The 26,481-nt window shown below is 43.1% G+C and overlaps 1 protein-coding gene across 1 annotated transcript in view; it reads left to right on the top strand.

Moving 5' to 3' along the window:
- Positions 1-10,425: 10,425 nt before the first annotated feature.
- LOC126413179 (zinc finger protein 2-like) overlaps positions 10,426-26,481 on the top strand; it is a 92,783-nt gene continuing 76,727 nt past the window's right edge. Inside the window, exon 1 of the mRNA XM_050083075.1 lies at positions 10,426-10,836. Coding sequence (XP_049939032.1) covers positions 10,426-10,836 — 411 coding nt within the window. The remainder of the gene's footprint in view (positions 10,837-26,481) is intronic.

The following is a 26,481-nucleotide window of genomic DNA, read 5'->3' as shown; positions in this document are numbered from 1 at the left end:
ACTTGCGGTATGTTTTAGAAGGCGACAGGCGTATCTGTATTACCGTCCTGCCAGTTATCACCTTAACCAGTATACATTCCCCTTGATTAGCTATACCTTACGTCTCCTAAATTGATTTTGCCCTTTAATCGTGTTCGTTGTTGGTACCCTGCAGTAGAGGTTATCACGGTTATCAGAATCTAAATGAACCTGAGTGCTGAAATAGGTATAATGAAGTGGTGGCCCTATCTTTTATAAAAGTCATGGCACAAGTTTATTGATTGAAATTGGATAAAAATAAATGGTAAGCGTGAAGACAAAAACAAACATGAACTGATGGTAGCAGAAATATGCAACAAACAAATGATAACCCTGTGTTGCGGCTGGTTGGCAAAGACTAAGGCTGGCCCTCTTGAACTATTTGCTCAGACTTTATATATGGATGACGGAGTCTCACATTATCTAACACTGAATAAACCTTGATGGATTTATTCTACATAGAAGTTATACTACGTTGGTGTATATGAGAACAAGTGGCGAAATGGTGGTCTTGTTTGCCCTAACAAGCGGGAGCAGCAATACAGTACCCCTTTTCTTGATGTCGACACTGTTTCAGGTGACTTTCATGATTCAAGCGTCTTCAGACCAGCGATGAGCGGCGCCTTTAATCCCTATCGCGGGCGTGAAATGTGCGAGATAGCGGTTACTGATCTGTTAGACAGATCGCCATTATTCTCTAACGGAGCCCTATAACTTCGGCAGATTCCAACATGTGACACTTCCATTCACTGGTCATACCGTGGACCAATTTGACTCACTTTACAGCAGTGCACACAAGGATATCCAACGTCAGAGCGGCAGACCGCGACACAGCGAGTTGTCCAAACTGTCAGTACAGCTAAGCCTTCACCACAGGCTCCCCAGTCAAGGACAGTGCTACAGCTGACAAACTCAGGAGAAGTGTCCCAAGTCCACCCCACTCATAAGAAAAGTCAAGACCAGTGCACTCCACGACAGAGTCTGAATCAGAAGACCAACTCCAGACTAGAGTCTGATTTGGGAGATCCAATCCAATCAGTCTGAATCGTAGCCCCACTCCAGACAGGGGTCTGAATCAGAAGGAAAAGTACATTCTCTCCTCACTTTCCATCAAACCTGGTAACTCCGCAAAAGCACTCCCACAAATACCCCCACATAGGTTTTGTGCCAATCACAAGACTACACAATCCCCATGTCTCCTCTCTAACTCATCTGTTCCACACATTGGCCAATCCCAATCAAAGTTAACAATATGCTTCTCTTTTCAGGAGAAGTAGCCAATCCCTGACTTGCAAATTACCATGCAGAGATGGGGAGACATTGTGCTCCTCACTCGTTTTTTCTTCCCAAGACCACTTCAGGAATTTCTGTATTGCTCTAAAGTGAACAACACATATATAATGGAGATCATTATCTGGACAGCCGGAATGTTACCACATGTCCGACCAGGGATGCTAGCTGAACCAAGAGAAGTGCTTTTGTGTTCCATCACAGGTAATTTCAGAGCCACCATAAATGTTGCGTTCCCTCTAAAATTGTTTTAGAGGTGTGAGGCATCTCGAAAAACTTTGCAGGCCAAGGGATGACACCATCTGACGGCTCCCTTGGTAGCATCCTGCACACAGTGAACATGGAAACTCAGAGATTTTTATGGTCCCCCATCCCTCTTCACAAAGTCTATTTATGACGCTGTCTTATTGCATTTTATGGGTGACGTAGATATCTGCCACGCCCCTGGCCTCTTCTGTAGCAAGAGGTGCCTCACAGTTAGGGCAAGGTAGGTGATTTTTCCGTGTCATCGACCAAATGCATTGTCTGCACACTGCGGGAAGATTTCTTCATTCCAGCAATCTGTCCCCAGTAAGTGTACTGAGGTGTGCCTTTCCCTTATAACCCCCAACATCGACTGCAAGATTTGCTGTGAGATGAACAAATGGCCTGCTTGTTCTCAGGTCCAGAAAAATAGTATTCAAAGAACAGGCACCATAAAGGCCCCACATGCATCAATAATGTACACACTTCCATCAATGCCTGCTCATGCTAATACTTTCTTCCTATCGTATCGCAAACACGATGTCTTGTATGAAAAATCAACACTAAATTGTACCCTTGAATATGGAGAATAGTGGCCCATCCTCTTGAAGCACCATTTGGGTGCAATACATGCAGATTGTGAAAGATGTTCTTAAAGGTACCGACCGGGATATGGAGTCATACCATCTGCAGTGCCATGGGCAGCTGCTCTCGGTGGATTTGATACCACATATTCTTCCTTGGGTTTAAATCCGAGCAGTTTGGAGGACAGGGAAATAATATAAACTCATCCTGTTGCTTTTCATATCATGCACATATATAGTGAGTTGTGTGTCATGTTGCATTGTCCTGCCGCAAGATGGAATTGTGTTGAGGAAAAACAAACTGTATATAGGGGTGGATTTGTTCAAATGTGTGTGAAATGTTATGGGACTTAACTGCTAAGGTCATCAGTCCCTAAGCTTACACACTAATTAACCTAAATTATCCTAAGGACAAACACACATACCCATGCCCGAGGGAGGACTCGAACCTCCGCCGGGACCAGCCGCACAGCCCATGACTGCAGCGCCTTAGACCACTCGGCTAATTCCGCGCGGCGTGGATTTGTTCTCCAAGGACAGTAGCATACTTGAGGTGATCGATTGGTGGCTTCCATAATGACAAGAGATCACCCAAGGAATGCCAATCATAACATTCCCCAGACCATGACACTCACTTCTTGGTGTTTGCTTTCATACATGGCAATGGCTGTCTATAAGATGCACTTCAGTGCAAAGCTAAACGTAACTCTGAGAAAAGCCATAACATTAGAGGAGAAATGTGCTATCTATCTCGGCTGCGAGTCAATAACGAAAGTTTCGGTAATCTATCGCAAGTATGTTAAGTACCGCAGGCTCTAAACCCTTTAATGTGACTATGTAAGGCCACAAGTTCAAAAGAACAGTGCCATGATACAATAAAATAGCAAGAATGAACAGTAAGGGGCAGGCTGCACTCTCGGGCCGTATGTGCCCCATGGGTCTGATCAATAGGCATTAAGATTTTTTTTACACAATGGGAAATGTCTTTGATTTTCTTTCTGTCTTATGGTATGCACATAGTGCAGAAAAGGAAAGGCAAACGTGTAAACATTTCTGCACATGCAAACTTTTCTTTATGGACAGATTTCAGGCTCTGGACACTACCTTTCAATTGTATTGCTTTCGAAATAAATTGTATTGAGCGAACTGCACTAAAATTACCATATCTGTAGATGAGAGATAAGTACATTCTCAAAGCTAATTGGATCTCCAGTGTACGAAGAACGGGGATGGCAAGTGGCGAACCTGTGGAGCTGTAGTTTCAACATTTGAGGAAGGCGTTGATGAACCGCAACGTCTACAGCTGACAGCCGTTGATTGTACTGGGTCGCTGGGTCGCCCCTAGTGCTAGCTAGCTCAGACCATAGAAGGCAGAAAAAAGAGAAAAAACTTTGGACTGTTGATGACTGGAAATAGGTTGCCTGGTCGGATGAATTTCGTTTCTCGTGTTTGAAACTGTATCGAGTGGATGGACGTGTATGGGTATAGAGACAACCTATTGAATCCATGGACCCAGCATGTTAGCAGTTGACCAAGCTGGTGGAAGCTCTGTAATGTTGTAGGTCGTGTGCAGTTGGAATGATATGGGACCTCTGATACGTCTAGATATGACTAACAGGTGACACGTAAGGAAGCATGCTGTCTGATCACCTGCAACCATTCATATCCATTGTGCATTGCGACGGACTTGGGCAATTTCAGCAGGACTGTGTGGCAACTCACACGTCTAGAATTCATACAAAGTGGCTCCAGTAACACTCTTCTGAGTTTAACCGCTTCCGCTGACCTCCAAACTCCCCTGAGATGAACATTATTGAGCATATCTGGGATGCCTTGCCACGTGCTGTTGAGCAGAGATCTCCATCCCCTCGTAGTCTTAGGGATTTGAGGATAGCCCTGCAGGATTCATGGTGTCACTTCCCTCTAGCACTACTTCAGACATTAGCCGAGTTACGATATTCATGCGTGTTCGTGGGGGCCCTGCATGATATTAGGGAGGTGTACCAGTTTCTTTGCTTCTGCAGTGTATTTCGGGTGTGTGGTCTTATGTAACTGCTTACGCGGCAGGGGACAGTTGGCACGGTGCGTCCCCATTTACGTGACCAGCGGCTTCCACTATTCTGCCTTGTGTTTCTACCGCGTTGACAAGTAAATTTCACGTCTCAAAGCTGTGAAAATATCTCTGACACGAGTTCGACGGCCTCCATGTTAGTTCACAAAAACAGAACATCATTTGAGACTACTGTGCTGAGTTCTGGTTCAAGATCATACAGACCAGGGACGGCAAAGACTTCGGAACTCAGGCAGCGCTCTAGCTCGCGTGTCATTGCTATCTCACCTCCACCTCCACCTTCAATTTACATATAAAGGAATTACTTTATTGATAAATCAGTTCCATTTGCACGTGGTCAGTGGCTCTCTCCAAAACAGATCTAAAGTTGGCAGTCATCAAAACGTTAAGAAAACTACGCATGTACTCGGAATGAAATTTTCAGTCTGCAGCGGAGTGTGCTCTGATATGAAACTTTCTAGCAAATTAGAACTGCGTGCCCTATCTAGATTCAAAATCGAGACCTCTGCCTCTGGTAGGCAAGTGCTCTAACGATTAAGCTACCCAAGCCTTTTACTCTACAGAGTAGATATTTTACTCTGGAAACATCCCCCAGTCTGTAGCTAGGCCATGACTGCGCAGTATCCTTTCTTGCAGGACTTCTGAAGTAATGGGATAGCGATATGGGCATATACAGTTGACGATAGTATCACGTACACAAGGTATAAAAGGGCACTGCAGTGGCAAGATGTTATTTGAACTCAGATATTTATTAGAAAACTTTCCCGACGTGAATATTACTGAACGACGGGAACCAACAAATTTTGAACCCGGAATGGTTGTTGGAGCTAGACGCATGGGACATTCCATTTCCGAAATCGATAGCGAATGCTATAATCGGTAATACAGAGTGTCAAGAGTGTGGCTAGAATATTATATATTTTACGCAGTACCTTTCACAATGCAGTGGCCGATGGCCTTTGCTTAAAGACGAAGAGCACTGACGATTACGTAGATTTCTCAGTGCTAACAGACAAGCACCACTGCTTGGATCAATTCAAAAATCAATGTGCGACGTACGACAAACGTATCCATTAGAACAGTGCTACGAAATTTGGCGTTAGTCGGCTATGACAGTATACGACCGAAGCAAGTGCTCTAGCTAACAGCGCGACCTCGCCTGCAGCGCCACTTCTGAACTCGTTACCACATCGTTTGGATCTTAGACGACAGGAAACTCGTGTCCTGGTCAAATGAGTTCAGATGTCAGTTGGCAAGAGCTCATGGTAGTGTTCCATTTTGGTGCACACCCCACGAAGTCACGGAACCAAGTTGCAAACATAGCCGGCCGGAGTGGCGAAGCGATTCTAGGCGCTTCAGTCTGGAACCGCGCGACCGCTACGGTCACAGGTCCAAATCCTGCCTCCTGCATGGATGTGTGTGATGTCCTTAGGTTAGTTAGGTTTAAGTAGTTCTAAGTTATAGGGTACTGATGACCTCAGAAGTTAAGTCCCATAGTGCTCAGAGCCATTTAAACCAAATTGTCAACAAGGCAAAGAGCAAACTGGGATAGCTCCATAATGGTATAGGCTGTGTTTACAGGAATGGACCGGGTCCTGTAGTCTAAATGAGCCTATCTTTAACTCGAAATTGTTATTTGCAGCCGTTCATGGACTTCACGTTCCCTAACAACGATGCAATTTGTATGGATGACAATGGTCCGTGACACCAGGCCACAATTGTTTGCGATTTGGTTAGAAAAACATTTTGGATAGTTGGAATGGATGAATTGGCCCCTCAGATCAACCAACATGAATCCCAACGAACATTTATGGGACAAAATCGAGAGGTCAGTTCATGCACAAATTCCTGCACCGGACTCGCTTTCGCGATTATGGAGGGCAATAGAGGCAGCATGGCTCAATATTTCTGAAGGGGCTTCCAGACTTCCAAGGATTTGTTGACACCATTGCAATTCGAGCTGCTGCACTACGCCGGGCAAAAGGAGGACCGACACGATATTAATTGGTGCCCCTTGTCTATCACCTCAGCGTAGCACTCAGTGCTAATTTTGTGCAGAACAACGAATCGCTTCTGCAGATCGTTGTAATCTTTTGGTCTCTCTTCATTGATTAAGGCTTTAAATTATTTCTGCATTCGTTTGTGATTTAGTTCCATATCCACTACTGCCCCTTAAAATTGCTACACCAAGAAGAAACGAAGATGAGAAACGGGTATTCACTGGACAAATATATCATACTAGAACTGACATGTGATTACATTTTCACGCAATTCGGATCCATAGGTCCTAAGAAATCAGTACCCAGAACAACCACCTCTGGCCGCAATAACGGCCTTGATTCGCCTGGATATTGAGTCAAACAGAGCTTGGATGGCGTGTACAGGTACAGCTGCCAATGCAGCTTCAACACGATACCACAGTTCATCAAGAGTAGTGACTGGCGTATTGTGACGAGCCAGTTGCTCAGCCACCATTGACCAGACGATTTCAGTTGGTGAAAGATCTGGAGAATGTGCTGGCCAGGGAAGCAGTCGAACATTTTCTGTATCATTATCCTGATGAAATGTAGGGTTTCGCATGGATCGAATGAAGAGCAGAACCACGAGTCGTAACACATCTGAAATATAACGTCCACTGTTCAAAGTGCCGTCAATGCGAACAAGAGGTGGCCGAGAATTGTAACCAATAGCATCCCATACCATCACACCGGGTGATACGCCAGTATGGCGATCACGAATACGCACTTCCAATGTGCGTTCACCGCGATGTCGCCAAACACAGATGTGACCGTCATTATGCTGTAAACAGAAGCTGGATTCATCCGAAAAAATGACGTTTTGCCATTCGTTCACCCTGAGTATCGTTGAGTACCCCATCACAGGCGCTCCTGTCTGTGATGCAGTGCCAAGAGTAATCGCAGCCATGGCCTCTGAGCTGATAGTCCATGCTGCTGCAAACGTCGTCGAACTGTTCGTGCAGATGGTTGTTGTCTTGCAAACGTCCCCGTCTGTTGACTCAAGGATCGAGACGTGACTGCACGATCCGTTGCACCCCTGCGGATAAGATGCCTGTCATCTCGACTGCTAGTGATACGAGGCCGTTGGGATCCAGCACGGCGTTCCGTATTACCCTCCTGAACCCACCGGTTCCGATTTCTGCTAACAGTCATTGGATCTCGACCAACGCGAGCAGCAATGTCCCGATATGATAAACCGCAATCGCGATAGGCTGCAATCTGACCTGTATCAAAGTCGGAATGTGATGGTACGCATTTCTCCTCCTTACACGAGGCATCAGAACAACGTTTCACCAGGCAACGCTGATCAACTGCTGTTTGTGTATGAGAAATCGGTTGGAAACTTTCCTCATGTCAGCACGTTGTAGGTGTCGCCACCGGCGCCAACCTTGTGTGAATGCTCAAAGAAGCTAATCATTTGCATATCACAGCATCTTCTTCCTGTCGGTTAAATTTCGCCTCTATAGCACGTCATCTTCGTGGTGTAGCAATTTTAATGGCCAGTAGTGTAAAATTCGTCCGCCCCTCGTGGTCTCGCGGTAACGTTCTCGCTTCCCGAGCACGGGGTCCCGGGTTCGATTCCCGGCGGGGTCACGGATTTTTCCTGCCTTGAGATGACTGGGTGTTGTTGTGTCGTCTTCATCATCATCATTCATCCCCATTACGGTCGGAGGAAGGCAACGGCAAACCACCTCCATTAGGACCTTGCCTAGTAAGGCGGTGCGGGTTTCCCGCATCGGTCCCCTACGCTCTGTAAAGAAGCATGGGACTTCATTTCCATTCAGTGTAAAATTCGCGGAGGAGGATGAGGTGGGGATCATCGTTCCTTCGACAACGATGTCATTAGAGACGGATCACATGTTCGGATAAGGGAAGGACGATGAAGGTAAGCGGTCGTGCCGTTTCGGAAGAATCATTCTCGCATTTGTCTTAAGCGATTTAGAAACATCACAGAACACTTAAATCACGATGGGCGGTCACAGGTTTGAAGATACCTGATGCCTCGTGTGAGGAGGAGAAATGCGTACCATCACGTTTCCGACTTTGATAAAGATCGGATTGTAGCCTATCGCGATTGCTGTTTATCGTATCGCGACATTGCTACTCGCGTTGGTCGAGATCCAATGACTGTTAGCAGAATATGGAATCGGTGGGTTCAGGAGGGTAATACGGAACGCCGTGCTGGATCCCAACGGCCTCGTATCACTAGCAGTCGAGATGACAGGCATCTTATCCGCATGACTGTAACAGATCGTGCAACCACGTCTCGATCCCTGAGTCAACAGATGGGGACGTTGCAAGACAACGATCACATGCACGAATAGTTCGACGACGTTTGCAGCAGCATGGATTATCAGCTCGGAGACCGTGGCTGCGGATAGCTTTGACGCTGCATCACAGACAGGAACGCCTGCGATGGTGTACTCACCGACGAACCTGGGTGCACGAATGGCAAAACGATATCTTGTCGGATGAATCCAGGTTCTGTTTACAGCATCATGATGGTCGCATACATGTTTGCCGACATCGCGGTGAACGCACATTGGAAGCGTGTATTCGTCTTCGCCATACTGGCGTATCACCTGCCAAGATGGTATGGGGTGCTATTGGTTACACGTCTCGGTCACCTCTTGTTAGCAATGACGGAATTTTGAACAGTGAACGTTACATTTCAGACGTGTTACGACCCGTGGCTGCACCCTTCATTCGACCCCTTCTAAAGCCTACATTTCAGCAGGATAATGCACGACCGCATGTTGCAGGTCCTGTACGGGGCTTTCTGCATACAGAAAATGTTCGACTGCTGCCCTGGCCAGCACGTTCTCCAGATCTCTCACCAACTGAAAACGTCTGGTCAATGGTGACCGAGCAACTGGCTCATCACAACACGCCAGTCACTACTCTTGATGGACTGTGGTATCGTGTTGAAGCTGTATGGGCAGCTGTACCTGTACACGCCATCCAAGCCCTGTTTGACTCAATTCCCAGGTATATCAAGGCCGTTATTACGGCCAGAGGTGGTTGTTATGGATACTGATTTCTCAGGATCTACGCACACAAATTGTGTGAAAATGTAATCACATGTCAGTTCAAGTATAACATATTTGTCCAATGAATACCCGTTTATCATCTGCATTTCTTCTTGGTGTAGCAATTTTAATGGCCAGTAGCGTAGATACTTTACTTTTTATTTTCTCCTAACTTTTTCTGTATCCTCCCAGCAACGCCCTCAGCGTATAAGAATTGTTCTTGTTCCATTGTCTTTCACTTCGATGAATTTCTCAATGGAACCCCATGTTTGCTGATTTTAATCACTATGGTGTAATCTGTATTTCTTCTCGTTCCATACTCTTTCCTCACTTGTTCAATACCTTTTCCTCCAACCTCATTATGCAACACCTCCTGAAATCTGTATGGACATCCTGTACCATACCAATTCAAGTGTTTTACGACTTTGAGTCTCATTTTAATTGAATGGGTAATGTGAACAGTGATATATAGTATACAAACTGTGATATATAGTATACAATTGTATAGAGTATATATATAAAGAGTAATTTAAATCAAAGAGCGTGTAATAACCATTTAAGTTGCTTATTATGACTCTTGCTAAAGTAGACTTGCTGGTGTCATTGAACTGAACCTTTTTATATGAATGCAGGAGACGAAGAATCCCTCAGAGAAAGACATTGGGACTGCTGAGCTTTTGACGATGGGTAGCATACCACCGTGCACAAGTGCCTCATCCACCAGCCAGTCACACGAATCGTGCAGCGGTGTTCACCAGGCTGAAGACCAAGCAAGTGATTGTCAGGGATCCAGCGCCATTCTGCCTCCACTGTCACCACCACTCCAACTGTCACCACCACCACCGCCCCCACCACCACCTCTACCTGCAACTTCACTACCACCAACTATTGACAACCCACGACTGTCGCCTCCGTTATTCACAACAGTCCCTCCACAACAATCCTGCACTATGGACCAGTCCCATGTTCCTTCACAGACGCATTCTCTCCACCAGAGCCGCAACGCCATGCTGTCTCCAGCGACACAAATACTGCCTGCTTCCGCACCACCACCACCACCATCACCACCGCCACCACTGTCTCTGCCTGCATCCCCACTACCACCAGCTGCTGAAGGTCCACGGCTGTCGCCCACAGTATTCGCAGCAGTCACTCAAAAGCAGCCATACACCATGGACTGGTCCCACATTTCTCTGGAGAAGCATCCCCCATGTGAGCAGTTGCCTCAACTACAAAAGCAGCAACAGGAGCGCCCTAAAGAGCCAGGCTCAGCGTCGCAGGGACAAGGGGACCCGAACGCAGCTTGCGTCTCGAGTTACATGACACCAGCTGACGTCCACATACCAAATGCACCAGGCCTAATGGCTGTCTCGCCACTCGACAGCTTTCAGCGTCATGCAGTGTCAGTCATCGAGCTCCATGACACAGGCAATATCTGCATCACCAACCCAACCATCCCTCAAGCTGAGAAGTTTCATGGATTGTTTGTGAAGCCAGATGACCACGGTGACCCCATCCACCATCCACCGCAGTCAAGGGTTGCATGGGAAACGCAGTTGTATTTCTTCCCCTTGCAACAGCAGGTTAGTGACAATCACCTACATCACTTACTCATTGTCCACTTTAACGACCTGTACCCTTCACTGCAATCAACTACAGTTAACAGGAAATAATTCGTAACTCAATAACAGATGTTTCGTTTCGTCATGTTATCTTACTGCTCTTCTCTTTCTGCTCTTCTTCACACTTTTAGCCATTTCAGACCCAATTTTTTTCTGGAGAACAGAACATTTTACATTATGTGGTACTACTCTTAGGAGATTTTATTTTCGAAACTTACTTTGTACACTTTGTTTGGACTAAAATAACTAATTAAGAAATATTATCTTTTGTAGTAAATAGGAAAATGATCATTCAATAATTAAATAATTACCATGAAAAATAGCAATAAAGATATTCAGTTATACAGTGGAATACAGCGAACCAACCAGATCTGTGTATCTGGTGGTCAGTAGCTGCTACGCACTGGTACACTGATTGATGATATTTTAATATTGATGCATGATAAAACGGTTGAACAGTAACAAATGTGTACCTCAGGTTTCCACTGGGAAAAAATACAACTGTGCAGCTAAGACACAGTAGAAGTTAATTTCACAGTTGAAAACGGAGGGTCAGAAAGGGTTGATCTACGGTATTTCTCTCCCGTGACCATTTGTAACTCACATCGATATAACTACCTGAAATAATTTACATTCTGAAATGTTTAGAAAAAGAAACTTATCTGTTACATTCTACATGACACGTAGAAGGGTTTATGAATAGATGCAGCAGTTTCGTGTTTGCAATTAAATTTATTGACTGCATTAGAGACTAAACAGAGAAAAACTTTCCTCAATGTACGTATAATTTTGTGGTAGTTCACTTTCAAATAACCGTAATTTTATTCAAAGGTAGGTGAATTCTGCGAGTTGACTATTGACATAGGGTACACACGAAGTGTCGTAAGTGTATGACACAAGGGTTTCATTTTCAAAGAAACATTTTACTTACTTTGCCGCCTGAACTGTAAACTGGTTCACAAAACCACACAGAATAGAATCTAGAACATATTGTTGCATTATGTTACCAAATAAACGTGTGGGAAAAGTTACTTCTGTAAACCCCTAACAGAAAAGAGAGACTTTCAAAGCACATAAATTACTACGTTCGGTATAGCTAATTTAGCAATATAAGGAACAGTAAACCTTAATCATTGCAAAAGATCAATAATACTTGAATGTACAACTAAAGTGGCAACACTGAACGACTGACGTGAAGACGTGGTGCAACAGATACGTGCAGTCACAGAGGAGTTCTGTTGTTATCCACCTCATGATACTAACGCCTGGATTCTTAAGCTTTAACGAACTTATAAATGGTGTAGGGTACTTTGGCAAAATGGTACGCAGGGACACAAGATGCTGTGCCTGTGATTAACTGCTTTCAGATTGATCCTAAACGAATAAAGACAATATAAAAGCCATCTGTTTTCGTATAGATAATATGTGTTAAGGCTAAAGTTGTCATAGGTGCGAAATGAAAGTACGGCATCACGTCAAACTCACGAAAATTCTAAATTAATTTTAATGTAAAATAATATTAATTTTGTGAATCAGAAAAAATTAAATCAATGATAAAATAAACTTTTGTTTTTGCACACGCTTGTAATTCGGGTGTGCAGCTGTTCGGATTCTCGAATACGTATACTAATGTTTCGCGTATTATACCAAACATGGACATCTGCATGACCTGGTATCCTGTCCTGAGAGTTCTCGAGGTATCCTGTCCACTGATTCTGAAACCCTTTCCTCGATGGTCCTATATTCCGATGATTGATCCCATGTCGTCATCTAGCTGAGTCGGCAGTCCTTCGCTATCTGTCTGTCTGCTACAATGCGAGCTTCGTGAATCCATCCCAGTTAAAATTTAAGAATTTTTTTAAATTTAAATCTCTTTTAAAAAGATGATCATAAACAATGAGGTATTTGGGTGATTGTGTTAAGGTACTGAGTGAACAGGAGACTTAACGAAACTACTACTTGTGATCGTCATATGACTAACATTCTCCTAATAAAAACAAGAACTTGTGGTAAGTAAGGATAAAGGTTGAAGGTCCTGCGTTAAATTTCTGTTCTTGGGATTTTCCTTATCACTTCATCCTAATGAGTGGCCAAAAAGCGAATAAGCCCCTGTGTGAATTATATAATTCAAGACATTTATGTGGGAGAATCTGCTATTCTAAAACGAAAATTTATAATATACCTATCCCACTAAATGCTCGTGAAGTGCGAAACTTGCAATTTAGTGACAAGTGACGTTTAGTTGATTTAAGCACTGAAACATCACCATTCCCGTGTCTCAGTCAAGGGGCCAGTGTAGTGGCACGATGACTTTTATCTCAGCCTATGCAATTTATGTGAATGGACAGTGACTTTTTATGGAACAGAAACCAATACATTTCAGACGACAAAGAAACTCGTATAGTTTTTTGACATGAATGTTCAATTACATTGATCATTTTGTAACCTTTTTAACCTTTTGTTAACATAAATAAAATAGTTTCACTGTCAATAACCTTTGCCTTGCACTTTTCACTCTTCCCTTCCTATATGCCCTCGGTTTTGTAAATATATGGTCCATGTAAGTCAAGCTTTTCTTCAACAGTGCCTTGAGAACAGAATAGAATCCATTGTATTCTGGTCTCATTCCTTTTAATCACAGTATCGCATTTTAACAGCTCATCTTAAGGAAGAAACGATGAGTTTTTGTAACGAGATTCGCAGGCTTGGTCGTGACCTGTTCACCCGTCATTGTTATCATCTCACTGAGATAATAATCAGTAATATTTGTCACACAATACCTGCATAATTTATCTGACGAAGTGTGATGCACAAGCGTGAATAGAAATCGGGGCATATATAATTTTAAATTTCGCGATATTAAAATTCTTTAAAACAAGCCCTTCAATTCCAAAGAAATGTTTCGTTGTCTTTGTTCTTCAACGAACTTCAGAGGGACATCCATTTAATAATGGCCATTTTATTATTATTGTGGAGTTTCTTAACTCAGATTATCTCTCTCCGATCTAACGGTCTTCTTATGTGATCTAAAACGACAGTTCGCTGTTTAACCAACCAGATTTCGGACGTTGTTTTAATGTAAATCATTAGTTTCAGTACGATGGACGTTGAGAAATTATGGGCGATGTTTGAACGGATTGTAAACATACTCTGGAAAAGTGCGTGCCAGGTAAGTGGAGTACGGATGGAAAAGACCCACCGTGGTTTTAACAACTAAATTCGAAAAGTGCCGAGGAAGCTAGGGCTGTTACACTCTCCGTTAGAAAAAAGAGAATGCCCAAATGACGACAAGCAAAAGCTAACAGAAATTCATGCGTCTGTAAACAGATCGATGCATACCACTGCCGTACCTTAGTAATAGATCTCGTAGAGAGTCTGAGAAAATTCTGGTCCAACGTCAAATCTTCAAGTAAGTCGAAGGCTTTTGTCCATTCACTCGTTGACTAGTCTGATATGAAAGTAGAAGATAACAAAAGTAAAGCCGCCGTTTTAAATTTCGCATTTAAGAAATCGTTCACGGAGGAGAATCGTACAACCATATCATCCTTTGCCCATCGTACAGTCCCCATTATGGATGACATCGTAATAAGCATCCCTGGTGGAGAGAAACAACCAAAAGAGTTGAAAATAAATATGTCGCCAGCTCCGGATGGAATTCCATTTCGGTTTTACAAAAGGTAGTCTACGGCTTTTGTCTCTTACATAGTTTGTATTTATCACCAGTCTTATCTACCGCAAAGTCCCAAGCGACTGGGAAAAAAAGCGCAGGTCACTTATGTACATAAGAAGGTTAACAAAACGGACCCGCAAAATTGCAGACCAATATCTTTGATATCGGTTTCCTGTGGAGTCCTTCAACATATTCTTACTCCCAGCGTAATAAATTCTCCATGAGGGAAATAGGTTTCTGTCCAAAAATCAAATCGGTTTTAGAAAGCAACCTTCGTGCGAAATTAAGCATGCCTCTTTCTCACGTGAGATTCTGCGAAACACGGGTAAACGACAACAGGTTGATTCCATATTCCTCGTTTCCGTAAAGCGCTTTACACGGTGCCACACTGCCGACTGTTAACGAAGGTACAAGCATACGGATTAGGTTCCCCTGCATTTGACTGGCTAGATGACTTCGTCAGTAACAGAACCCATTATGTTCTCCTCGACAGCGAGCGTTCATCAGAGACACAGGTTTTATCAGGAGTACCCCATGGAAGTGTGACAGTTCCGCTGTTACATTCTATACACATAAACGATCTGGTGAACGAGGCAATCAGTAGTCTGTGGTTGTTTGCTGACGCTGTGCGTATGAAGAGGTGACGACGTTGAGTGACTGTAGAAGGGTACAAGATGATTTAGACAAAATTTTTAGCTGGTGTGATGAATGGAAGCTACCTCTAAATGTAGAAAAATCTAAGTCAATGCAGATGAACAGAAGGAAACAAACCCATAATGTTGGAATACGGTTTAGTGGTGTGCTTCTTCACACAGTCACATCGGAAAAATATCAAGACGTAACGCTCCAAAGCAAAATGAGATGAAATGAGCATGCAAGGACTGTAGTATAAAGCAAATGCTCGACTTCGGTTTATTGGTAGAGTTTTTGGGAAACTGTAGTTTATCCGCAAAAGAAACCGCATACAAGACACTACTGCGGCCCATTGATAACTACTGACCAAGTGTTAGGTACCTGCACCAGGTTGGATTAAGAGACGACATCGACACATTTCAGAGGTGGGCTGCCAGATTTGTTACCGATAAGTTACAGCAACATACAGTTATTACGGACACGGTCAGGATGTCAAATGGGAATAACTGGAGGGAGGCCAACGTTCTTTCCGAAGAGCTGTAATGATAAAATTTAGGGAACAAGTATTTGAGGCTGATTCTAGAACGACCGGCAACGTACACTTCACGTTAAAGATTATGGAGGTAATATTAGAGGGATGTACTAGTCATCTCGCATATAAGTGCTTTTAGAACTATGAAATTGACTTTTGATGAATTTTTCAACGCAAATAGGGAGCTGAGGCTCTCTAATACGTTGACAGACTGTGTTTCCTGTAATCAACTACCAAATAACACGAATACCTAAATGAAATACGCCAAGTAAAAACAAACACACACAGCATAGCCAAAGAACAAGCTAATTGTTTAAACATCATTGTAGGAAGGAAGAAAGACAAGTAGTGATGTAATTGTTACCCAGTTGTAGCATTTCGACTGCATATTGTCGTAGTGGACTTAGAGAACCTACATTCAGCACAACATGAGCACCAGTGGAGGAAAGTAACCGAGACAGCCAAATGGAGCAACAAGACATAATTGAAAAGTTTGTCCCTCAGAAACGTAGCATTTGCCACAAAATATACGTAGTTACTGTAATAAATAACGATTTCAAGTACCAGTTCACCCACATGCACACACAGGTTGCTTATCATACTACGCAAGTATAATTACAGATATCTGATTATAGGGAAAAATTCACTCTTTGTAGCAAAATAAAATAACTTCTGAAAATATGGAAAACTTGTGAAAAAATATTACACTACTGTCGTAATTTGATTGTTCTATAAGAATGAAAAAATCGGTTAGGTGTTGACACTACTCATAAAATTTACACGTCAACCAGCTCTTGCTGATGAGCAATGTTCCATTCTTATACTACACTTCACAATATCAGTGGAATATCATTTTGAATATTTCCACACCTCTGTGTATTACTTATTAAACTACATGTGCCTCCTTTAATGGCGCCACTGAAATAAATTTTAGTTTAGTAGACGGCCAAAGGTCTAAACACGATATCTGTATTAAATAATTCAAACTTCGCAGGATTGATTCTACAAGATATGAACACTACTGCCGATCTAATTTACAGATAAAAGTGCAAGATGAGAATTGTCAATATAAGCAATGTTACTGCCACATCTAAATTAATAAAAAAATCGTCTCTAAAACTAATATTAAGGCCAGTGAAACTGATAGTGGCCCTACACTATGGCGTTAACTTCATCTTGCAGTTCCAAACATTTGTAGTATTCCGCTGTTACACAGAGGAAACTAAAGGACAGTTTGGAAAATAGCTTACTGAACAGTTGTAATACATATTTATATACATAAAGAAGAAAGTTACTGTGGTTTCAGAGCATCCAAACATTATGGTGACTCCATGCTAGGGTATCAAATTCATCTTACAGCACACAACTTTTGCCTTATTATGCTGATAATGCTATGCAGCCTAGACAGGGATAGCTGATACAGAAACAAATAAGCGTTCTGAACTGAAATGATATTCCGCTGAGTGACTACAATCACCGACGTAAGATGCGTACACGTCTTAGCACAGCCTCTATTACACCACCCAGCAAAACACGAATACTTCCAAACAAATCCAAGTATTTCCGACGAACCCAAAGACAACATTTTCATGTTACAGCAAACCTGTGGGACACTGATATTACCCCTGGATACTTTAGGGTTGGACACTGCAGGTCAGTTGACAATGTGATGGCCTTTATCCACAGATACTGTTACAAGGGTCAGTGATCAGTTGACAAGGTGACTATAATTATCCCTCAAATACATTTATCTCGTCTCAGTAAAATGTGACGAATTTCGAGATTGAAGCAATGTGCGTGGACAGACATCAGTAAGACAGACATGATGTTAACTAAGCATGTCGAGACCTGTTCCAAAAAGCAAAAGTGAATCGTTTGTAAGCTGAAACTGATCAAGTCAAGACTTTTCTCACAGTACACTGAAAGTCATCTACATGATTTTAAATAGCGTTTTGATAGCGCAGTGGATGTCAGCTACTTAGGGAAGAGTGAGCTACTTGGGGTATCACCTACTAAGGAGACATCAGATTCTTGTGGAGTTGTCAGCAGCTGGGCAGACGTCAGGTGCTAGGGGTGACAGCTACTCTAGAGATAACAGTCTTTTTATCACTTCTGCAGCACATTGTAATGCTGTTGCCTGATTAAAGTAATAATTACATGAAGATATAGAAATAGGCAGACAGAGAGAGAGACTGGCGGACAGAGAGAATGAAGAAATTTGCCGAGGTGTGTAAATCAGAGAGATGAATATGGTGAGGGATATGTGAAAATATTATCAATCATTTTTTACACTTCATATGTACCTAAACTACACTCCTGGAAATGGAAAAAAGAACACATTGACACCGGTGTGTCAGACCCACCATACTTGCTCCGGACACTGCGAGAGGGCTGTACAAGCAATGATCACACGCACGGCACAGCGGACACACCAGGAACCGCGGTGTTGGCCGTCGAATGGCGCTAGCTGCGCAGCATTTGTGCACCGCCGCCGTCAGTGTCAGCCAGTTTGCCGTGGCATACGGAGCTCCATCGCAGTCTTTAACACTGGTAGCATGCCGCGACAGCGTGGACGTGAACCGTATGTGCAGTTGACGGACTTTGAGCGAGGGTTTATAGTGGGCATGCGGGAGGCCGGGTGGACGTACCGCCGAATTGCTCAACACGTGGGGCGTGAGGTCTCCACAGTACATCGATGTTGTCGCCAGTGGTCGGCGGAAGGTGCACGTGCCCGTCGACCTCGGACCGGACCGCAGCGACGCACGGATGCACGCCAAGACCGTAGGATCCTACGCAGTGCCGTAGGGGACCGCACCGCCACTTCCCAGCAAATTAGGGACACTGTTGCTCCTGGGGTATCGGCGAGGACCATTCGCAACCGTCTCCATGAAGCTGGGCTACGGTCCCGCACACCGTTAGGCCGTCTTCCGCTCACGCCCCAACATCGTGCAGCCCGCCTCCAGTGGTGTCGTGACAGGCGTGAATGGAGGGACGAATGGAGACGTGTCGTCTTCAGCGATGAGAGTCGCTTCTGCCTTGGTGCCAATGATGGTCGTATGCGTGTTTGGCGCCGTGCAGGTGAGCGCCACAATCAGGACTGCATACGACCGAGGCACACAGGGCCAACACCCGGCATCATGGTGTGGGGAGCGATCTCCTACACTGGCCGTACACCACTGGTGATCGTCGAGGGGACACTGAATAGTGCACGGTACATCCAAACCGTCATCGAACCCATCGTTCTACCATTCCTAGACCGGCAAGGGAACTTGCTGTTCCAACAGGACAATGCACGTCCGCATGTATCCCGTGCCACCCAACGTGCTCTAGAAGGTGTACATCAACTACACTGGCCAGCAAGATCTCCGGATCTGTCCCCCATTGAGCATGTTTGGGACTGGATGAAGCGTCGTCTCACGCGGTCTGCACGTCCAGCAAGAACGCTGGTCCAACTGAGGTGCCAGGTGGAAATGGCATGGCAAGCCGTTCCACAGGACTACATCCAGCATCTCTACGATCGTCTCCATGGGAGAATAGCAGCCTGCATTGCTGCGAAAGGTGGATATACACTGTACTAGTGCCGACATTGTGCATGCTCTGTTGCCTGTGTCTATGTGCCTGTGGTTCTGTCAGTGTGATCATGTGATATATCTGACCCCAGGAATGTGTCAATAAAGTTTCCCCTTCCTGGGACAATGAATTCACGGTGTTCTTATTTCAATTTCCAGGAGTGTATATCATACTGTTCCAAAACTTTAACTAGTTAACTTGTTTTCCTGCATTTCAAGCACCTTGGCGCTAGCTCGGCAACTGTAGTTTTTATTTTAGTGTAAATTGCCAGCCGCTGTATACTTTGCCTTTGATTTGGAACACCACCATTGATTTTGGACTTGAGAGAACACAATAGATATGTAGATATCCAGCGATAACAGGCCCGGAAGACCACGCATTGCTTCCACAAATTGCCTCCATTCCTTCCTGTTTTGTGCCCGGTTCCTCCAGGTGCCTTCAATCCCCAGGGCTGCTAGGTCCTTCACCAGATCGTCCATCCAGCATTGCCTTGGTCGTCCAATGAGGCGTTTGGTGTTTGGTTTCTCCGCTAGTGCCATCTTCGCCTGTCTTCCATCTGGCATACGGGCTACTTGGCCCACACAAACTTGAGAGATCAAAGAATGATTTGTTGTTATGTCTTGACACGTGACATATACCACTGGATAATAGCTTTTGGAATTCTAAAAAAATCGTGGTTTTCAAAATAAAATGTGGAGTTTAACTGGGGATGGCATTTTATCCAACACCTTTATCAACTTACACTTGAAACTTTATCAAATTGTCCTGCAACTTTATCATGTTACATCTAAACAGTACTTATTTGCTCTGTATCTGTATGAACATTCTCTCAGAGCTATAACAGCTTGACCCCTAAACTGTAACGGCTTGCCCCAAAACTCTATCAACTTGTCCCCCAAAACTGTAAGAACTAGCTGTGAAACTGTACCGACTTGCCCTAAAACTGTATCAAGTTCCCTCAAGAAACTGTATTAACTTGCCTGTCAAAACTATATCAATTTTTTCCTCACAACTATATCAGCGTCTTCTCCAAAGGTGTAACGTCTTAACCCCAGGAAATGTAACAAGTTACCATTCAACTGTAACAGCTTGCACTGTAACTGTAAGAATTTGCATCACAACTGTTACAACCTGCCCCAACATTTGTAGCACTTTACCCCACAACAGTTACAACCTGTCCTCAAACTGTAGCAAACTGATCATCATTGTGCCACACAATATTATGAGGTCTGTTTCAAGGTAGCTTGTTACTGTTTCAAGGCATTGCGTGTCAGTTGTAGGGGACGTTGTTACAGTTGCTGGAAGCAAGTTTTACTGTTACGGGACATGTTATTACAGTTGCTGTACACATTGTTACAGTTGCCAGGCAAGTTGTTACACTTTTGACACAAACTAATACAGCTATGGAGCAAGTCGTCGCTGATGTGAGCCAAACTTTGACAGTTAGGGGGAAACTTCTTACTTCTTCTTGGCGAGTTGTTACAGTTGTGAAGCAGCTTATTAGAGCTGTGGGGCTAAGTTGCGTAGTTTTGAGGTACGTTGTTGCAGCTGTGGGACAAATTGTAGCATTGGGAAAGCAAGTTGTTACAGTTCTAGGATAATTTGTTAAGTCTCATTGCCAGTTGTTACAGTTGTGGGCAAATTGGTAAGGGTGTGGAGGAGCAAATTGTTACAGTGGCAAGGTAAGTTCTCACAGCTTCAAGGGCCAGTTTCAGGGACAAGCTAATACAGTTTCAGGGGTTACGTGGTTCCAGAGTCAGGGTAAGCTGCTACAGTTGTGAGAACAGTTGTCACAGTTTTAGGGGAATGTTGTTATATAGTTTCGAGGGAGTTTGATACAGATTCAGGGGTAGAGATGATGCAGTCTTGATGCAAGCTGATACAGTTTCACAGCAAACTGTTAACAATTCTGGGAGAGCTGATATAATTTTGGGACACATTGGTGTAGTTTATGTGTGTACACATTTCAAAAGTTACGTACAGCAAGTCCACATCTGCCTCATCATCATCATCTCTCTGAGTTACGTATCTAAGTAATTTTCCCATCTCTCACTCTGTCTCTCTATCTCCCTCTCTCTGTCTCTCTATCTCTCTCTGCGTGTAGTGCTTACTTTCATGATGCAACAACAGCACAGTATATTGGGAAGGAATGAAAGGAATTTGTTTTGCTCAGTATCTGACACCCCCAGTAACTGACATCTTCCACACCTTCTAATACCCCTAGCAGCTAACGCCCCTCACCATAGCTGAGACACCACCGACTGGCTGACACTGCCAGTAGCTCATACCTCCTCAAGTAGGTGATACTCACTGCACCTACAGAATACCATTTTATATCCAGTAGCTGACAGCTACTGTTTTTTTTTTTTTTTTTTTGGGAAAAGGCTTGATTTCATAAGTCTCAGCTTGCTGATGAGTCAATTTTGCTAGTTGGAAAAAGTCTCAGATTGCCAGAAAAAGTATCAGGTTGATTAACTAACGTCATTATTAGACTTGGTGACATCTGTGAATCTACTCTGATATAATCTCCAAGCATCTCGTATTTTAGCAAGTCGAGAGAAACGCACTTGTGGGGTAATGACTTTCACCTTGTCTACTGACCATGTTTGGGCGTCCTCATGGTACCTGGAGGCAGTGGCCATCAACTTTTTAACAGACCTTCATTGCCCCACCAAACAGTATCCAAGAGTAATGGAAATAAGCCACAGTTTTGCTTTAACATGGAGATTTGGCTTCTTGGAACTAGTTAGAAGCAGTCAAAACAACTTGGGTATATTCGGAAATTTCGGTACTTGCTTGGTGACGTAATGGAATCTGTGGTAAGACATAATTGTATACTTAGTCAGGGTGGTGATAGTCACTCTGTAGAATCCTATTTGAGTTTAGAATGCCTATTTGTCTGTGTCATATATGACTGCATTGCGTTCTTAGCATTATCAACATAAGGTGACAAACGTTTCGTACTGCAAGGTAAAATTAGTAATCTAGCATGGAGTTGTTATAAAGCCTAGGTCACTTTGAAACCGCAGGAAGCTTTGTTTATTATTCATATTAATGTGTATCACTGCTGTTCAGTGTGCTATGTCTTCCAAGTGTTATGTACTCACTACTACGAGACCGCACATGTTAGCATTACTAACAGAATATGACGAACGTTTTGTTCTGCAAGCTAAAATTAATACCCTTGCATGGTGTCGCCATAGCGTTTAGATAACTTTGAAACGAAAACAACACTAGTTTCTTACCTATATCTATTTGTATTACTACGTTCAGTATACTACTCTATCGAAGTGTCATTTACCTTCCCCTGACAAGTGTTTTGTTCTGCTGAGTAAGTTAGTATCCATGTGTCGTATTCCACCATCAGCTTTGCCCATGTTGTGATGAACGTAAACTTTGCAGTAGTTCTCTTTGTATATTAAGAAAATATGCAGTTTAAGTGGTACATCACAATAATAATCATATCAAAAGATTTACTTCCATCATTCCCTAAATGGTGTTTTGGGCATTTCGTTTGTACTTACGTTCCGTTACGCGCGCGCACAAGCGCGCGCATGTGTGTGTGTATGTGTGTGTGTGTTTGTGTGTGTGTGTGTGTGTGTGAGTGTGTGTGTGTTTCCATCGTCTATTCTGATTCGAGTTAGCGATATTTAATAACTGCTTACAGGAACAGGGCCGACTCGAGGATGGGGTGGGGTTAACTGCATCACCGCCCAGGGATATAGGTTTTTGGGGCCGAAAAATTTTATAATTCAGTTTAATTCCAAGAAGATGAACTTAAGGAGACAATGAAGGTTTGGCATAACTGAAGGCATGTCAGAATAAGTCTGAAATGCACATCGTTCATAAAATATATTATTTACTGGAAACTATCCACGATACTTTGGAGCAGACAACAATGTAAGCAATAGACTTTCTCATCTTTGCTGAATATTTCAACATAGTAAAGTATGTGATTGCCGTAATGACACCTCATTACCAACCATACGGCTACACGGCTGTAAACCTGAAAGCTCCATAAGAAGTGAAAAATTTTGTGATACATAAATAAAAATAAATGTACATATGATGAACTAACAGTTAATATACACCAACCTCAAACACATATAGCAGCATCACCGAGAAAAACACTTTGTAATAAATAAATAAAAAATAAGTGAAATGTGCAGTGTGCCATCACTTGTCACCTGACGTTCTAAGTGAGATGTGTTCGCAATTGTGTGACAGTTTTAGACATCGGCAGGCTAACAACATCAGTTTTGTCACTTTTAAAGGTGAACTGAAGCTGATCTCAACGCTGCTAAACCCCAGTAGCGCACCAAGTGAAACTCTGAAACTCATACAGAGAGTTGGATTTAAGCGCAGCGTAAAGAGTAGCCTTAATGAGTTTTGAGAACACAACTGGTGACAGAGGAAAGTGGTGGAAAAAGTTTTCCTAAACTTAATGTGATTAAAAGGTACCAGTGATCAACAATAGGATAGGCACTACTGTGTGGGCTACCAAGGTGTCGACTGAACACGAGCTTGCTGGATGATTGGATTTCAACGAAACAATACAGAAGTTTGATAATACCAAGGCATGAAAAATACCTTAATATATGGTAATAGTGTAAAAAACACGTTTATCGTTAATTTTAGTTTTGGTTTATTTATGTATTTCGTACACTTTCATTCATTTACTTAATAAAGATTTATTATGGGGTAGCCCTACTTATGTTTTAATGTAAATGCGAAACAGGTTTGCCAACTTTCACCCGCCTGTCCGACCACATTATGGGAGGTGATATTCCACGTTCTGTTTACCTTTCCTTGTTCGCTGAGACACATTTCTGCTCGGAACTCGTTGACATAATTTGGGACGTTTCGTGCCTTTTGCAACTTCTACCAAAGTTTTCGACCCCTATTCAGGGTTGCAGTGAACAGCAGATCAGTGCACTGTGGAAGGTGTGTGTTTCCTTGTCTTTGTGGTGTGCTACAAATATGTACCACATCTGCAGATAAACAAGTATGTAAATTCGTGGTATCACGAAACCGGTGTCTCCTGTGCTTTGTTTACACCACAGAAAGCAATGTCTGAAGCACAGACCTTGAATGTTGGAAGTACTGCGAGAATTACATCCGCTTGTACCGAGTGAGGTGGCGCAGTGTCTAGCACACTGGACTCGCGACGACGTTTCAATCCCGCGTCCGGCCGTACTGATTTAGGTTTTCCCTGATTTCCCTTAATCGTTCCAGGAAAATGCCAGGATGGTTCGTTTGAAAGGCACGGCCGACTTCCTTCCCCGTCCTTCCCTAATCCGATGAGACCGGTGACCTCGCTGTCTGGTCTCCTCCCCCAAACAACCCAACCCAACTTCAGCTTGTTGCTCTCCCAGCTGCGGCTTTGATGTTACTCCTCCACATCGCATGTTCCGCTCTGCTCAGGGATCGAGAAAAAGGGAGCGATTTTACAGTTATACGCTCCACAAGTAAATAACTTTATTCTGGTTGACATAACTAATTTTCAAGCTAAACCCGAGATATATTATGCTGCAAACGTTACATTTCTGCTTCGCTGACTTGTACTCGACACCTGACTCTGGTCTTACGAATGTATTGACGTCAGAAAGACACATGAGTAAGTGTGATACGGCAAAATAATACGCCATGGATGAGTGACGTTGTGACACAGTTTGACTACGTAAGAAAATGCATGAAGAGGATTCTGGGAGGTGGAGAGAAACGGTGCTTAAAATTTTCTCACGAGACAGCAAAACCCCTGGAGACGGCTCTGTATAGGAAGTGAGCTCTCTAAATATTTTAGAAAGCCTTCGCACCATAGTTGCAGTCAATATGCATTGCAGCTTTCTTCGATAGTTTATTCTGTATCTAACTTCCAGTAGATTTAATTCATATGAAAATAAAAAAGCAATATTAGGCTGTTAATAACATCGATTATGTTTCCACGTGTAGAACAAGACGCATTATCTTCATCCCTTTAGAATGACGAGGATTTTTGTAAAAACGCTTGCAGATAACAGTTCATTCTAAGAACCACCAACAACACATCTACAGTTCAACATCACAACACTCTTCACATATTTTAAGCGTGGAGATAGCATAGTAGTACTTTGATGAAGTGTCGTAGAACCACACAGATAAGGAAACATTTAATTTGAGGGTTCACTGTGTCTTACACAGACTGTAGGAATAAATGATGGAATTCATTACATTGTTATAGTAGCTGGTAATAATTCAAAAAGACAGTTCATTTGCTTACTTCTCGGCTTACCATAGTGTTAAAGCAACACGTGTATTCTCCAGTTGTTAGCTTCGTCTACGTAGTTTTACTTCATCGTGTAACTTAAACTTGGATCTGTAATTTAGCTGCTTCTTTAGCGTGTTATTTTTAGCCACATGTATTTAGGCAGCAAAATAGAACTGAGGCACTTAATCTGAGAATTCACAATCATCCTTCAGGCCTTACATTTTCACTACTGCTGCTTAAGTTGTAAATTCTTGCGATACACATCGCTTACGGGCGCGCGCGCCTGTGTGTGTGTGTGTGTGTGTGTGTGTCTTGCTATAATGAAGTATTATAGATCTGGAAATACTGCAAGACCCTTCGCGTAATTTTTAGTACAAATTCTTTTGAAAATGGTGCAGAGAAAATATACGTCATTCAAAAGGTTTTGGTCACAGCCAACATGTCTGCTGCGGACTACATTGTTATCTCATTTGAATGTGGACTACAGTAATATGCTACTATAGGGCTTTTCGTTTCAATTCTGTGCTGATGTTGGCTGGATATGGACTTGGGATAAGGGAGGGTGGGGACATTAGGGGAGGGTGAATAGGGCTTGAAAAGGGCTGGGGCGTGCCTTGCCACGTTATGATGGTGACGTCACTTGTAAGGAACTTGTGGTTTCTCACGTGATAGATATAATTTCAGCGCAGCGTCTGAAGGGGGCAAACGGTGGCTCAATGTATATGTTTTATAACCTTTAGAAAATGGTTGAAGGTCAAAGTGATCCACTTTGTTGAGATATATACTATCTATAAAGTTTTTAAACCGTTTGTTAAGTTAACTGAACGAGTAAAGTGCCACGTGTTCAAAATAAGAAGGCAGGAAAAGAATAGTTATAGCACACGACTATGAAATGCCTATACAAAAATTGTTTGTAAGTAAAAGCCTATGTGGTTATGTTTACTTCACACATAG

The sequence above is a fragment of the Schistocerca serialis genome, chromosome 7, assembly GCF_023864345.2.
Source record: "Schistocerca serialis cubense isolate TAMUIC-IGC-003099 chromosome 7, iqSchSeri2.2, whole genome shotgun sequence".
Lineage (NCBI taxonomy): Eukaryota > Metazoa > Arthropoda > Insecta > Orthoptera > Acrididae > Schistocerca > Schistocerca serialis.
This window is presented reverse-complemented; position numbering and strand designations above follow the sequence as displayed.